At 46.2% G+C, this 16,517-nt stretch overlaps 1 protein-coding gene across 1 annotated transcript in view; it reads left to right on the top strand.

Annotated features, from left to right (window-relative positions):
• SATB2 (SATB homeobox 2) overlaps positions 1-16,517 on the top strand; it is a 132,720-nt gene that overhangs the window by 96,530 nt on the left and 19,673 nt on the right. The window contains exons 9-10 of the mRNA XM_068407894.1: positions 2,069-2,224; positions 13,279-13,476. Coding sequence (XP_068263995.1) covers positions 2,069-2,224; positions 13,279-13,476 — 354 coding nt within the window. The remainder of the gene's footprint in view (positions 1-2,068; positions 2,225-13,278; positions 13,477-16,517) is intronic.

The raw sequence follows: 16,517 nt of genomic DNA, 5'->3' as shown, positions 1-16,517 counted from the left end.
GGCTTTTTTCTGATGGAGCTAGCAGTGTAGGAGACCCAGGCAGGACAGAGCTGTATTTTAAATCTTTCTTTTACATGCTAATTTTGTTCTCCTCAGGATCTCAGGCCTCCGTAATGGCCTTTGAGGCCGTGGTGACCTCGGCTGCTGCGCTAGCCAAAGGCTTCAGCGACTGGGAAGGCTTTTCTTATACCCATCAAAGCACTGCAGGGCCTTTGGTAAAATTAAGCTCCATTAAATGAGTCCTGACAGACTTGGACAGTCCTCTTCCTTCCCATGATCTCTTTGTTGTTTTCTTGTTTCCCACAATTGCCCTAACTCTCATCTATCTGCGAACATTGAATTTCAGAGCGTGGTGTCCTTGTCGGTCCATCCGTCGGGCTGTACCCTGCATGTGCTCATGACCTGTGGATGGGTTTAGCACTGGCCTCCCGGGGCATGGGCGGCTGCGCTCTGCTCCGGCTGCCATCCAGCTGCCCCTGCCTGAGTGCAGGGACTAGCCTTGGCAGGAGCAGGAAAATCTTAGGCCCTTTCTCCGTGAGTCCTGCCTACAACAGGCAGGGAGCAAGCCCAGAGGAGTGCCTGCTGAGCTTGGTGGGTAGGAAAGGGAAAAGATACAGGTTGGTTAAAGCTTTATCTGGAAGCAGTAGGAAGAGTGATTAGTCTAGATTGTTGTCTTGATTGGATTTTGGCTCCATTATGAATGTGCCCTTTGGTACAAAAAAAGACGTTAGAGGAAGATTTGGAGGACAGCAAAACAGAAGAAGTTCAGAAGGTTTGGTTTTGCCTAGTTAACCTTCCCATTAACAAATAGGCATTTGGGCATGTCTGCCTAGTTAAAAATTGACTTTAGATGTACTCTAGCAGGCTTCAACTCTGGCACAAAAACAGGAGCCAGCTGAAAGGGTTTATAATTGGGCCAAATATCTCAATGTCACCAGGGTTTATGGGAGGTTTGGATCTATTGGGAAGTGTGAGCTTTGTCACCTGGGTTGTTTTGTTTCCAAAGACCTTTACATCTCAAGAGAAAACAGATTTTATATCAGTAATCTACATATTTCCCTTAAAAGGTGTAAGGGGTACAGCGATCAGCCCTGGTATCTCTTCTCTTTGAGCTCAGGAAAGCAAATGAGATCTGTGTCTCCAAGGGGCTGCTGGTGCCGGGAGCGCTCAGCGAGCATCACACCGCCCTCGCCCCCTCGCCTGCCAGTGCAGTCTGGGGACCGCCACGGCCGAGGGGCTTTAAAATAAAACTCTTGTAGCAGCTTGCTGAACTGTATTGATAGAAGCCTTGTAGGGGAAGTCCAGCCTGGGGAAAGTACTGGCAGCGTCCGTTATTGTCCTTCATTTGTCACAGAAGCTGATGGGAAATCATTCAATTAAAAGGAGTGCAGTGGAATACACAAAATCTCAATATGAGTTTAGGAGAATGAGGGCAGCACATCAAAGGGATGCCAAAGCCCAGCTTTATGAAATGATTTTTTTTTCATTTCCACTGATTTCCTAGGTGAAATTAGGTGACTGACTGGCTAGCATAAAGATAAGGCTGGGAAACCATACATGCTCAGATGACATACGTATAGTTTTAATAAAGGATGAGGGAGACGAGGGAGTGCATTAAATTGAGTAATAATTTATTATTTAGAGACCTCTACCCATTTACTCATTTTTTCTGGGAGAATTGGCTCTTACTCCAAGGTGTAGGCCACTTTTAGAGAGGGGGGGAGAAGGTAGGGGCTGGTGCCTCTGCCGCAGTAGCTGGCTGGCAAAGCCAACTTCATCGACTGCCTGTGGCCGCAAGCCCCGGCTACCTATCCTGTTGTTGAGCTGCTCAATAAACATGCTGGGAGAGCGAGAGGGGGAGAGTTGACAGGGCCTTGCATGTCCTATAGGAATGCACTGCAATTATTTCCAATCACAATTAACCTGATTAGAATAATGGACAGGAAGTGTCCCTCTGTAGCTAATGCAGTTTGGCATCAGCTGACTGAAATCCTTTGATAATTTCTGCACAGATGGCTGGGCTGAAAGCAGCACTTTTTTAATTATTATTTTCATGGTCTCTTGGTAGGCCAAAACCTCGACACCAACAACAGACCTCCCCATTAAGGCGGACGGCGCCAACGTCAACATCACAGCTGCCATTTATGACGAGATCCAACAGGAGATGAAAAGGGCCAAGGTATCTCAAGCTCTGTTTGCCAAAGTGGCTGCCAATAAAAGTCAGGTGAGTGGTAGAGGGGATTTCGTTGTTGCGGGGCTTTTTGGGGTTTTGTTTTTAAAGCAAACTCTGGGGTTGGAACTAGACCCATCTCCTCCTCCCACCAATAAAAATACATCTGTTCCTACAATAATAATAATAATCTTCATCTCTGGGGAACCTGTCATGTTTTTGGCTTTTGCCTGCTTAAGTGGTTTCCTTTTCCCTTTTAAAATAGGCTGAGGAAAGGATCAGCTCACAGCCAAGCTTTTTCTCCCCTTTCGTACAAACACGCATGTCTTTTCCCACTTGTGGTATATAACTTACACCTCTGCTAGTGGGACAAGGACCTTTCAAAATGATGGTATCCTCATTTGGCTGGTAAAGAAATTGTTTTCTCAAGTGATTAACCGAGGGAAGGCAATGGGAAACCGCATATTAGGCAGGTGTTTCCTTTTTTTTTTGCGTGTTGTATGTGCTGCGTACTGTATCGTCATGTGAATAATTCACATCGGATCCAATAATTTTTACAAAAAGGCGTGAGAGGGCACTGCAGTGGGTTCTCCGGATTAATTTCCGCTTTGGGTGTAAAAAATACACGTGGGCAAACCTAGGTCGGAGTGAAATTCTTGAAGAGAATCCATTAATTTAAAAATTTCATCCAACTCTTTAAAAAAATACAGTGCACCAGAAGGGGTTTTGTGGAAAGGAGGACAGACAGAAGTTTTTGTAGGAAGGGCAGCAAGTGGATTGGAGACCACGGAAGGAATTGTTTACTCAGTAAAAAGGGCTGCTTCTGATCCTGGATGAAATTACTCAGTTGTGCTAGGAGAGGGCATCAATATGCACACAAAAATGCACAAATGTGTCTGTGACAATGAGAGAGGGGGATAGAAGTATCTAGATGCAGGCACTCTGCAAAATACCTACTTGCTTTTCCTCTGTGCAGGGAAACAGCATTGTAGTCATTAAAGTAGATGTAAAATAAGAGGTTGAAATGCATATAAACAAAGTGTCAAAGGCTATCAAAGCACGTGGGAGAGCCTTGTCCTTGTTGCAGGTATTTGTGCCCTGACACATGGAGTTCTGATTCATTTTCCTTCCTCACTTAATCGTTAGTTTTCTTTGTCTTTTGCTTTCTCTTGTCAGGGTACAGGGGTTACAGTCTGCAACCCCTCTGCCCCCCAACAAAATCCCAGGCACGATATGAAATACATAAAAGGAAAATACCATGGAACCCTCTTAAACTGTTAAATGCATAAAAATCTCATGTACCACATGGCAAAATATAATGAGAACTGGAGCTGTTAAACGAATAAAGCTGTTAAAAGCATAATGCCACTTGGCACAACTACTGTGCATTTAACGGTTTTCCACTGTGTAATAAATGACATATGTGGTAAACGTGCAGTAAATATAAAAACTGCACAATTGATTTTGCAAACGTGCCCCTTATTCTTTACTCCATGCAGATATCAAAGTTCCACCCAGAATCCGGACTGGACAGCTTTTAATAAGGAGTGTTTAACACAGACTGAATGCCAGCCTCTCTGAGGTTTGGCTTAAAATTGCCTGCAAGCTTCCTGTCATTATACCCAGAGGCTTCTTGAAATAGAGGGACTGAACCACCCAACAATAATTTGGGTGGCTCACCAGCGTTGGTCTGCGCCAGCTTGAGCGCGCTTCTCTGGCAGCATTGCACAGCAGCACCAAAACACAAATAAGCTCCGTAGCCTTTCACGTGGAAAAAGAACAGGGCAGATTTTGAAAGCCAGATGCAAAAGGTTAAGAACAGGATCCACAAATGTTATTGTTTAAAGCAAAGTTACTGCACATAAAGGTTTTGTTTCTTCAGCAGCAGTGAATAAAGAAGCGTTTCTGAGGCTGATGTTTCTTTTGTTTCACAGCCCTGCCAAAGCAATACTGGCTCCCTGGGATGACCCAGCATTCGCCATGCTGAGATGTCATAGTGCTCTGCTGGAGCATGAAAGTGGTTTATGGGGGTGCTGGAAGGCAGAGACAGAGAAGCCATAGCCAAGACCCATAGTGGCACGGGGCTCCCCCTGCCCCAAAGCCCACCTGCATGCGGGCCCCCCAGCCTGGCTTGGTGTGCCTGTGGTGTCCCACCGCTGGCTGGGGTGCCCTGTGGCCAGGAGGAGAGCCAAAAGCAGGGACACAGTTGCTTGTGTAGGGGAGAGCCACTGACATGGTGGGGTGGTTGGTGTGTCACCTTAGGTCTAGCTTGTCTGAAAACTAGCAGTGAGGCTTTTCCAGTGCTTTGTGCAGGCCGGTTGTGCCAGTTGTGGGCATTTCTGGTGAAGATGCTGCTGATTTCAGCAGCTGAGTTACATGGTGGGAAGCACTCATTGAAAACTGCCCATGTTTGCAGAAGAGAGAGTTTGAAAGAGGGGAAAAAAGAGCTAGTCTGAGGGTTTGCTTGGACTCTCCGCCAAGGTTCGTTCACTTGCTGCTCTCCACAGGCCTGGCTTGCATTGCATTGGCTTCCTTTATTATTCCCTCACCCCAGACTACTGAGAGGCTTCCAGTTTGCTAACAAGGCATGTGTTATGTTGGGCACTGCTGTTCTGTCAACAGCAATCCACGGTGCTGTGAGATCTTCACAGTTTTAGCAGCCAGTGAACCTCCGACAGGGCTGTTTTGACATTTTATACACAGGGCTGTATGTCATGTACCCGAGAGAGCATCCAGAGCCAATGGAGGCCTCATTTCGTCTTCTGTCTTCGTACAGGAAGAGCGGTACCCACTGAGAACAGTTATTGCAAGCGGCATCATCTACTGGTGGAGTTAATTGACCTCTAATTTAACAAGTAGCCATCTTTATTCTTAAGTCATGGCAGAGTCTCAGTTCAGCAACTAAAGGGAAGGGCAGCTGCTAGAAACAAAGGTTACAAATCACACACAAGTCAACATAAATGCAAGGAACAGGGCCTCATGGAGGTACCAACGTAGTATGGTGAGACTGCCTTAAGGGAATCCACCTTCATAAAAGATGTCAAGGCATTCATTTTAGACATTGACTTATTCATCACTTATTTACCTTAATATGCATTTTATTCCTTGCAACTTATATCTAGACCTTTTTAGTCTTGTTTGTGAAGTGCTGTGCATCCCTTTGTATTTTTGAAGGCAGCAGGAGCTGAGGGGCTCAGTGCCCTCCAAACACAGCCTCCAAAGCTGTCATCCTGTTTTAGTTGCCAGCTGTTAGTGATGTATCCACTGGACAGCATGCTTCTCTAGAGATGCCGTCTACTAGTGCCCTTTGTCCTTTCAATGGCTAAACCTGGGACCTGTATTATCACGTTCGTAGTGTTTCTGAAAGTGGCTGGAACACCAGGATTTAGTTTCCAATCTGTGCTTTGGGCTCTTCTAGTTATATTTGATTCGCAAGGAAATGGGTTTCCAGTGTGCCATTTCGGAGAGGTTTGGGTGGCCTGTGCGTCTCCAGAGCTGGGACAGTGGGACAGGCGAAGACTTTGACCTTGGGTTGCTTCAGGTTTGGACTGTTGGTCTTGAAAACTGGCTTCTATGTCCCGTTCTGCAACTGCTCTACAGGATGACTTCAGGAAAGCTATTTCCCCCATGACCATGTGCCGGTGCTTCTGTAATACTGTGCAGCAGCATCACCCCTCTGACCTCTGCTAGTGAGAGTTCTAGCAGAGGCTGTGCTGTGCTCAGCAGACGTTCTTTTCTTAGTCTGTGCGAAATGAGTTCAGGAATATAGTTCTGTTCATAATACACAGTCACTATCAAAATAAATAATGAGCATAGCTGGCTGGAGCCCTTGTTGACAGTGTGAGGGAGGGCAAAATTTGTATGAATATGGAGGCTGAACTTCCCACAGTTCTCCCAGGGCAAGAGACTCTCCTTAATCAGGCTGGGGCAGTGTGGGGAGGCAGGGCACGTGCTGCTGGGATCTGCCCCGGACAGGGCACATGGAAGGGTTTGACCTTCACCAGTCCAGTAAAAACAAAAAGTAAACCCTTGAAACTGAAATTCTTCCTTAAGGGACTGGAATTTGTTTCAGTTGCACCACAGTAAAGCAAGAGAGATCTCATGGAGAAACATTTGAAAAAACGTTAAGCTGGCAAAGCTCAGTCTCTGGTTCGTATCTTTGCCCTGTTTAAAAATGAACAAACAAAAAATAAACTTGACCGGTGGGGGTGGAGGCTGGGGGCAGAAAAGCCCTTCAGCTGAGGCCCTTCAGGTCAAGAGAAACCCTAGGGCTATGGATGGAAATCACCATGACAGTTCCTCGCCTTTCCTCTGACTTTTCCTTTTCATGTTGAGATCCCTGCCTCATTGCCAGGTCTTTCTGGGAGCGTGTTCTCTGGCCAAGGGAATGTTAGCCCCACAGTAGGAGCCCACGCTAGATGGGTCTCAGCATCATGGCCACCTTCCCATGCTCTGAGAAGAAAATAGAGGTACTGTGAGAGCGGTAAGCAGCGTTAGCTCTAGAAACCCCTTATTTTGTCCTTCCCTCTCTTTCCTTCCCAGCTTAGATTCCCTTATATCCATTTGATATGATGGGATGCCTTCTCTCCCCATTTTAGCTTATAACAGGTATTTTCTGTGCCCTTAAACTAATTAGCTTCCGATGATGATGAGCAACAGCTAGAAAAAACAGCTGGTGGTGAAGATGTGTAGCATATACAGTGTATGCATCTCGGTGCTTTTATGATGTTGTGAATCTCTACAGCTGGGACATATCTGTTGTGCTGATATTTTGATGTTCTTGTTACATATGGAGGAAATACAGAAAGACATTTCTCTCCTTGACTGAACTTAAAGTTTCTTTGAAGTACCTTTGGACATCAGCTTCTTTTTACAGACTTGTATACGCAGTCACAGTGTGACCCCCATCCAGGACAGCATCTGCAGCAGCGTGTTAGGCTCTCAGCAGCTGAGCAAAGCAGGGACAGTTGTTGAGCTGGGGCTTTGCTCAGGAAGTCCTTGGCAGACCTGGGAGCTGACGGCAGGCTGCTTGCCTTAACCACAAGCCCACACTTCCTCTCCAGCGTGGGGAGAAGCTAGTTTGAACTTGGCACGCTGGAAATATCCTCAGTGCACAGCATCCTTCCCTCTGAGGCCAAGAGCTGTAGGCAGACTTGGTGTTCCCATGAAGCTAAGATACATCATGGCTCATCTGCCTCATTTGTTTTTTGGTATTGTTTCGTGTTTTATAAGGCTAGTGAGAAACTGGCCCTCCTGAAAGCGCTTTGCATTTTGCCTTAAATTTTTGGGAGAGGAAAAGTACCGAGCGTTTCAGAAAACCCAGGCTATTGAGTGATTAACCTTGAACTGTATCAAAATGCTCCAAGGAAAGCTTCTCAGGTTCAGTCCCCCTCCCCCGGCCCTCATCAGGAATTCATTGAAGCCATGACAGAACTCTCCATTACAGTTAGTCTTTTATCCATTTCAGCTTTCTTGATTAGGTTATCTTGAATCATTAGGGGGTTTATTTATTTTAATAGACACTTATTGGATTCATGGAAAGAGAGTTTGGCGACTAAGGAACAAGAGCTGAATATTATCTGGCTCATTTCGCACTGCAGAGAGTCCCAAACTGAGCGGACGGAAGGGATGCTGAGGAAGTTTGTCCAGAGGACTCCTGTGATCCCATGTAGAAAGGCAGCTTTCTCTGTGGAACGCAGCATTTTTTTCCTAATCTTTCAAGACTTGCGTCGATCATTGCTGCTTTTTTTTTCCTTTTGTCACATATGTTGACATTTTCTGCACTGATGATGTGGGTGAGGAGATGGCCTTTTACATTTATTTTTGAGATTTATTCCTGAATCACTCTTACTAAAAACTCTTCATTTGCCTACTCATGCTTTCACTGGAGACCCTAGAAAATGTCAGCACAGAAAACTAGCTGTAGTATTATTATTATTAATTTCAGTGTAACTGCAGGGAAGCACAAGGTCAGTTTAAGTGCAGTTTTATCCAGGCTCCAAGTGCCTCACGGTCCAGCCCGAGCAGACAGGCTGCCTGTGACTAAGTCACTGCCAACACCCAACTGCCACCTCCTGTGATGGCTTTCAGTAGAGAGATGCTGCTCGAAGTGTAAGCACTGGCCTGTAGCCCCAGCATGACTGAGCCTAAACTCTTCCCATATGCCTTTTTGTCCTGTAATCAGAAATTTGGTCCTGGGCTGACTGCAAGTCAGCAGATCTGCAGGAAGCAGTATTGAGGGTCGGGATATTTGTGCATACCTTCGTTGAGCGCTGGGAAACCGTACTCTAGTCTGGTATCTCTGGCTACCGGAGCAGCCTCCCCTGCTCCAGGGTAAGTCTAGCAAAAGGGAAAGGGTCAAGCTGCTAAAAAGGGCTCGGGGATAAGTGACAGAGAACATGGCTCACGATTGCTGCACCAGCTAACTGTCCCTCAGGGGGGTTTGAGCGCGCCAAGGCTAAAGCTTCGGTGTAGTAAGCACGCTGTTTCTTTAACAGCATAAGAGCACAATGGCAATGGCTGGCTTCCTGCAGATTTTTGTTGTTGTTTGCTTAGCTATGTGGAAATGTATTTGATTAGGAGACAGAGAGAGAGGTTAAAAATAGGACATTAATATGATATTATTTGTTTTATCAAATAAAATGCTTAGAAAATGTTTATCTTGTCTCATGAGAACAACAGAAATAGAGGCCAGCACTTCTCTGCAGCTCTCTTTAATGAGCCAAACTGGGCTGCGTTCTCGATGCCTCTAGAAGTTTTGGGGTGAAATGAAGGCAGTTCTGAGCAGAATTCCTTGTAACCACAAGCACTGGGTGTGCCTGACTGTAGAGCCAAAAGCATCCTTTAATTGTGCTGTTTTTTCCTCCTCTTATTTTTAATGGAAGACATTCCCATTTAAGAACCTTGGAAGCTGACATTAAGGGCCGGATTCTGCCACCCATATTGACGCTGGCACATATCGAACTCTCCTGGTAGCTGTGTGGCAGTCAAGGGGGCTGTTTGTGCGGTGGAGCGAGGCTTGCAGTGTGCAGAGGAGGCAGGATCAGAAACACGGCGTATCACGATCTGGGGAAGGATGTGTTATTTGTTAGATTTTCAGAATACGTTCACAGAAGTTGGATTTACTTGTAATGCAATGAGCTCAGATGTTGTGGATGAGTGGGGGAAAAGGTGGTGAGATAGCATCTCCTTCTTCACTTCTCCTTCTTCATGCCAATAAATGTAGCTGTAGACGAAAATTCACTGTGAATGGCTGTAGCTCCAAGAATTTCTGTATGTTAGCATTTCTTAAATGAAATTATTCTCCTGGAAAGCTCTGTGTAACATACACACACCCAAAGAAATAAATAAAAGAAAATAAATTGCAACCAAAAAAACCCAAGTTGAGATTTTTAACAGAAAAAGGAGTTTTGCGTATTAATAATTCATGAGTTCTCATTGAACATGCACGAAGAAACGGTGCTATTCAATAGAGAATACTGTCATCTGTCACTGTTTTATTTGACATTTACACTTTTTTTTCTTTTTTTGCCTGGTACTGCAAAACTTTCTTGGATGGCGTGCTAAGATTATTTAAATAAATAATTTTAAAAATCCAATGCAGACTTTTCATCTGTGCACGGGGAAGGCGGTTACTTGCAATCATAAAGAATGTGTGAGTAAGCTGCAGCGCTGTGTTTTCTCACATATTAGCTGAGGCCATTGCCTAATAAGCAGCCCCGTAGATGGATAGATAGGGTCTTGAATGGATGGGCAAGAGAATGAATGCTTGAATAAATAAAGGGAAGGATAGGAAAAGAGCAATGAAAGGACAGATTTGATGCAGATAAGTGTATACACATGCACACAGCGGGTACGCGTGTGTATGTGTGGGGCTGAGCGAACGGTGGCTGTTGTGAAGAAAGCTGCCACAAATACATTGCCGTTGCTGATGCAAAAATAAATATTTATAAATGGTGTCGGGGGGAGATCCAGTCCTGCACAACGCGAGAGAAGACAGGGCATTTAGCACAATGACAATTCAGAGTTAGGCGCACCTTGCAATTTCTTGCTAATATTAGGCTCATGAAAATCTTTCTGCTCTGTAGGTTAGTTATTATTTATAAAAATCACAGAACCAGCTGATACATTCATAAGCTAATTATTGTAGCAGCTGGGTACACATGGTGCAATATGTCTGAGGCTGTGAAGTATCACAGATTTCTTGGGGCCTGCTGTGGTGGGGGTGTGCTGTTGAAGGCTAGATCCCTTAATCTGATCAGCCAAGCAAATACTTTGTGGGGAAACTGGATTAATATCTCTCTAAATACCACGGATGTGCTTCACCTTCAGAACCAGGCTCCTTTAAACGTGCCATTAGCTTATCTCCCTTGGGGAATGGAGAAGTTCTCAGGTGTCCTCAGGATGGCGAGGCCTTTGCCTGGTGCCTCCCTTTGCCAGAAATTAATTTGGTTTGCTCGTGTCTGCACACATGGTCACACTGCAGTCTAATCTTTTCCCTAATAGCTCCAAGGTCAGGACCTCGCATGTTGCCAGGCAAATTGAGCGCTATCCTTCTTAAAGACTAATGGCAGCGAGTGCCTAGTCCATAATGAGGCCTGTAGTGTTGCTCTAAGTGATTGTAATGAGTGCTGATTATAACGGGACAGATAAATCAAAGTGCAGCAGTCGCTGTCGGGCTGGCCGGTCCGGCTTTGGGCAGGGAGGTGGCCCTGCCGGAGCCGGGCACCGCGCAGTGCCCCGCAGCCCTCGGGAGAGCCCCAGAGCCATCCTCCCTGGGCCTGCCTGCGTGGGGCTCCGGCTCCATCAGGTGCAGGGTTTGGTGTGTCTTTTCTGTTAAACGATTGGTCTTCGTGCTGCAGCATCCCGCGGGAGATGTTAAACATACCTGCTTGAAACATTTGAAAGAGTTCAGCTGGAGACTTATTCGAATCACTGAAAACAGGGAGAAACGGGAGTTTATTTTTTCCGCAGATGGTTTATTTTCCGTTTCGAAAATTATTTCCTTTGTATGGAGGATCCCCTGAGAAAACACTGCGGAGCTGGGAGATGTTCTTCCTGTCTTTTCTCTAAAAGAGAGAAAGTTTGGGGAGATTTTTGAGCAGAGGAAAAGAAAAGAGGAGAACTGAGGGCAAGGGATGTGGCCAAGCCACATTAAAATGCAGACATCCCCTGGCTGAGAGATTACCCAAATACCAGTCAAAATACTTTGAAAATAAAATACAGATATTTTCTTTCCCTAAGTAAATGATTAGATATCTTGTTTTCATCCTTGCCCCCCCACCCCATCCCTCCTAGTTTATTGCAAGAAAAGATCAGGTCTGCACAAATGTGGCCTCTCACTTGTAAAAACAAGGCAGTGTTGTGTTACAGATTAGTTTATAAATCCCTGGTGGCTTCACAGTTCAGTGCCTACAGCTGCTGCAGATGGGCCCGGGTTTTTGTCTCTTCGCTGTGCTGCAGCCGGCAGTTGAAGGAGAAAATGGAATGATCAGGTTATTAACATGTAGGCCGTGAGGAAGAGGCTGCACAATGAGAACAGCTGGTGTTGCTGTCTTGGCTGATGCAGCGGAGATAATCAAATCTTGCCTTTTTGAGGGGGGGGGAAGAAGGCAGAAGACACAGTGGAGAGTAAGACAAACAACGGCTTATGATATTATATACGGGGTTTAGAGTGCACGGTAGAAGTTGTCAATGGCTTACAAGTTGTTACACAAAAAAGCCATACCAAAAAACCCCCACGTGGGCCGGTAACGAACCTGGCTGTTCAGCTTGCTCTAGTCATTGTTTGGAAAAATAACAGTTTTGGCTACTTCTTGTACCGAACATTTTTAACATTGATCAAGCTATCTTTTAGGTATTGTAAGGTGCCTGTCAAAGTGGTGTCAAAATGCTGACTTGTAGCTTGAAAATGATGGGTTATAAAGATACTAGGTAAAATATTTTGACAGGAGTCAGTAAGGCGCGTTGACAGCATCCTCAGCATTATCTTCTCGTGTTCTGTCATTTGCATCGCATCTCCTGCGCGCAGGCACGGGAGGGGAGTTGCTGTCCCCAGCCCCACGCGGGGCCGGCTGCTGGCAGGCAGGACAGGGCTGGCTGTCCCCCCCGGGCAGGTACAAGCAGCAGCCACCCTCCCTGTTAACCTGCTGGGGATGCCGACTCACCGCCACGCGTGCACGACACGCAGGGCTCTCCTCACCGCAGCAGCTATTGCCATTGTGCTCTCTGGTTGGCTTTGTGGTTTAGAGTGGTTTCCTCTTCCTGAAGCACTGGTGCTGTCCCCTCCGGGGGTCTGAGCTCTCAGCCCCTCTGGGGAGGTCCAACAGGATTTCAGGCAGTGGTAACTTTTGGAAGGCATTTCAAATTAACCTTAAAACAATATAGCAGGAATAAAATCTGCTATTATAATGATCCATAGTTGGGTTTAGAATTACCTCCATCTAGTATCTTGGTCTCTCTAGTAACTTCTACAGGACCCTGTTTGCTGCTTTTGTGCTAAATACTAGAGGATTCCCTTTCTGTGAGGTTGCATCTTCTAAGTGGCCATTTGATTATTTAAAGCTGTCAAGCTTTAGTGGGCTTCAGAGCTGGGGGAGTCAATGCAACATAGTGACAGCAGATCAGAGGTCCTCACTTGATAGTATCTTCTTCTAAACATTTTCAGTAGTGGTTGAATTTCTGGTCCTGCAGCTGCAACCCTTAGCAAGTCTCAGGGCTTACATCTCCTTTTCTCTTGCTTGGTTGAAGAAATAAAGGGGCTCTGACCCTGAAAGGTGGAGATGCACCTTTATTTTGACTCTGTTTTTCTATAGGAAAAATATTTCTATCTGAGCGTTTTAAACATGGTATGATTACGACAGGGGGCAAGATGCTGTTCTTCCTGGTTCCTGTTAAGCACTGCTGGTTTTGTCTGCTTCTCCAGCTTGCAGGAAATATAATATATCAAAGATTTGTTGAGACCAAAGGGCAGCTGAGGGTAGGGGGTGTTCTGTGTGAGATGAGACCAATGAAACTTGCAGCATAGAGCTTTAAGTCCAGCTGACCTTCCACTCACATCTAGTTCCTCGGCGCTCAGTGAATTAACTGTGCTGACCCTACCGTTGCAGGGCTGGCTGTGTGAGCTGCTTCGCTGGAAAGAAAACCCAAGTCCAGAAAACCGCACCCTTTGGGAGAACCTCTGCACCATTCGCCGCTTCCTGAACCTTCCCCAGCATGAGAGGGATGTGATCTACGAGGAGGAGTCCAGGCATCACCACAGTGAGCGTATGCAGCATGTTGTCCAGCTCACTCCTGAGCCCGTGCAGGTCAGAGCGCTACCTTCCTTCTCGGGGTGTCTGCAGGGGTCAACAGCTGTCAGAGGGAGAGAGAAGCAACTGGTTCAGCTTCCTTCTGCTTTGCAGGTTGAGACACACCAGTTTTCATGTCTGTAGGGCCACAGGAAAGCCACAGCTCTCAGGTTCAGAGCTCACTGTGTGCATGTTGCAGCACGAGCGTGAGTGTGTGCAGGTTTGTGTTGGTGTTTGAAGAGAAGGGATGTGACAATCCATGCCACCAATAACAGCAAGGTCAGCAGTAGTGGTATTATGGAGCTCCCTTGGTGTCAGTAGTTGTGTTGTGGCTGAAACACAGTTTAGCTGTCTAAAGCTGTGGACATTTAGAGGAGTACAAGTGTGTTCCTCAGCAACAGCAAGAAGTGTGCAGTTATTTAGGAAGCAGAACAGCAGTGGGGACTCGGTCACTCACCCCTTCTCACAGAACCTGCGCACCCCTGATACCCACTCTCAAACAGCAACCAACGGGCAACTGCAGCTATACATTTGCTGTTGTTCAAAGGAGCCAGATAACACTTCAGGAAAAGCAGGATGGTAAGAGAGGAAATTTGTCCATGCATGGGTAACACAGGGGTTTTGAGGAGCGTAACATGGAGAAGTGTTTTTTATATATTCACTGAAATGTAAAAGTACTTCTAAAATGACCATGGTGCGTATTTTGCGGGGAACAGGCCTTCATTTCACAGCCTCCTCGGGATTGTTTTGCTCCTCTCTACAGCCTTTGTGACTAGTGCGGATTTTTGGTTTGTGCATCTTTGTTCTATCCTTGTCTCAGGTCTTATTAGAATGAGAAATAAATAGATACAAATATGCATAGGGAAAATGAGGTGAAAATACTACAAGAGTTTTCATCTTTGCAGTTCCAGCTTCAGTCAGAAGAGAAAATCAGCCTTATGTGTATTCCTAATAACTAGTGGTGCATGTCACAAACCCAAACATCTGCTGGTGGTCAGGAGAGGCTGAGGAGATGTTTTTTCAATCTAAAAAGCTGAGATGACGCCTTCCACAGCAGGTCATCCTTCTGGATTGCCACTGGCGCTTGGTGCCGTTCACCTGATCCCATTGCGTGACTCTCTCTGAGAGCCACCCGTACTGTGTGTCTCTCTGATACTCTCACAGTTCCTTCTCCCACCTTTGCTCTCCCCGCTGTTGTTTGATGGCCGCTTGCACTGCTTCGCTACTCTTGCTGTGAACCTTGGCATTCAGCCTCTATTCTTTGTCACGGCTCTTGTTCTGCTGCTGCTAGCACTGCTGCCAACAATCTATAGTCACCTTTTTCCCAAGGCGGGAGGGTTTTCTCTCTCATAGTCCTGCCCCTTCTGAAACACGTTGGTCTCACCCAGGTTAATTATTGCCTTGTTCAGTCTCCTTTGTCTCTTCTGCTACCCACTTCCTCCTTGCTTTTCATTTGGTCTTTTCCTGGAAGAAAAAAATGCGTTTCCTGGGGTTCGGATTCTCAGAGCTACAAAGTAGAGGAAGTGCTCTTAAGTAATTAACATTGCAAGTTTTGTCTCCTGTGTTCCCAAAAGTTTGTGGGATCTTGGAGGCAAGGAGCTACAAAAGGGTAAAGGGCTGAGCTAACACGTGGGAAGATGACTAGACCTGCGTAGATTTGAACGTATTAACCCAGTTCTGGTGCCCACAGCAAGTAGGAATATCCTCTAAGGGACAGTTTGAAGCAAAAGTTTGCTTGAGCTCTTGTGGGTGACCTTGATGATTAGCCTACTTTCCAAAGCCTTCTGCACATCAGTTTTCTGCATCATGCAGGTTGGCTCTTGTGAGTGACACGTTACATTGCGTTGGAATGTGATGCATTTGTATTTGTCAGCAAGTTACAAAGCCATAGATTAATTATTTATTACAGTCAAAATATGAAAAATGAAGAAAAATAAATGGAACCAGCTGGCAACTGCATACAGCAAAACTCTGGAGACTCTGGTACACAGTTGATACAGTAGGCTTGTGTTTTGGGGGTGCTGCATTTTAAAGCTATGTTTGCCCATCCAAAAACCCCGGTAGGTTTCTGAGTGGCACGCAACCAGTGCAAGGCACAAGAGGCTTGCTGTCCACCTGCTCCCTACTGTCAAAAGATAGCCCTGCACCAAGCAATTTTTGTGTAGTTTTCAGTCTCTGGGACTTGAATTGTTTCAAGCAGCAAGGTTTGTTTTTTGGCTTTGCTGCAAGGGTCACTATTAGGTAATTAGCCATGAAGAATCAATGACAGCAGCCAGAGACATAAAGCTGAGGTCCTCACACTTGCAGTCATTGGAGATTTTGTGACACTTTACATAAGGGTAGGGGTCTTGGGCCCCGCTCCTGGCCAAACTCCAGGCCAAGTAATTACATTCTGCCCATCTGAAATTCCCTCCGTAGTGTCAAGTGGGAAAGCAGCGCTCATTTCCTTCTCAAAGCGGTGGCGGGTGCAGAATGTCTGCCACAGTGCCTGGCTGCATTTTAGCAGGGGGTGGAAACACCAAGAGCTGCAGTCACTGACTGACTTTGCTTAGCAGGCTTTGCTAGCGAAAAGTGCACCGTAAGCCGAGCCCTTACCTGCAGCCTTGATGTCAAGGTGACAGTCTTTGAAAAAGGTACGAGCGGCAGCGCTGTGACTAACAGCAGGCACGGTACTGTAACACCGAAGCAGGCAGGAGGCTCTTAGTTCTCCTTTCTCTCTCCGCCCACCCCATCTTTCTCTCTGCTCTGATGGTTTTGACGTGTGTACAGCAACTTGTATCTGATGCTTGAGTCTCCTGCTCCTCCAGCCGTGAGACTGGGAGAGCCTGAACACAGGCTGCCCCATGCTGCTGCCAGAGCTCCCTGCCACCGCCATCGAGCCCTCTCTGGGCTGGGGACGCCCCTCCGTCAGGCTGAAGGACTTGGAAGAAACTCCTGGCTGTCATCACAAGAGGCATGACCAGGCAAAAGATAACAGATGATAGATAAAATTCAGCCTTTTCTCCAGTATGGCTTCTTGGAAATGGCAAAGATTTCATTGTGATGGGTTTTGCGCCGTT

Source organism: Nyctibius grandis, chromosome 9 (assembly GCF_013368605.1).
Source record: "Nyctibius grandis isolate bNycGra1 chromosome 9, bNycGra1.pri, whole genome shotgun sequence".
In the NCBI taxonomy this organism is placed as follows: domain Eukaryota; kingdom Metazoa; phylum Chordata; class Aves; order Nyctibiiformes; family Nyctibiidae; genus Nyctibius; species Nyctibius grandis.
The sequence above is the reverse complement of the archived record's forward strand: the minus strand, read 5'-3'. Positions and strand labels throughout refer to the sequence as shown.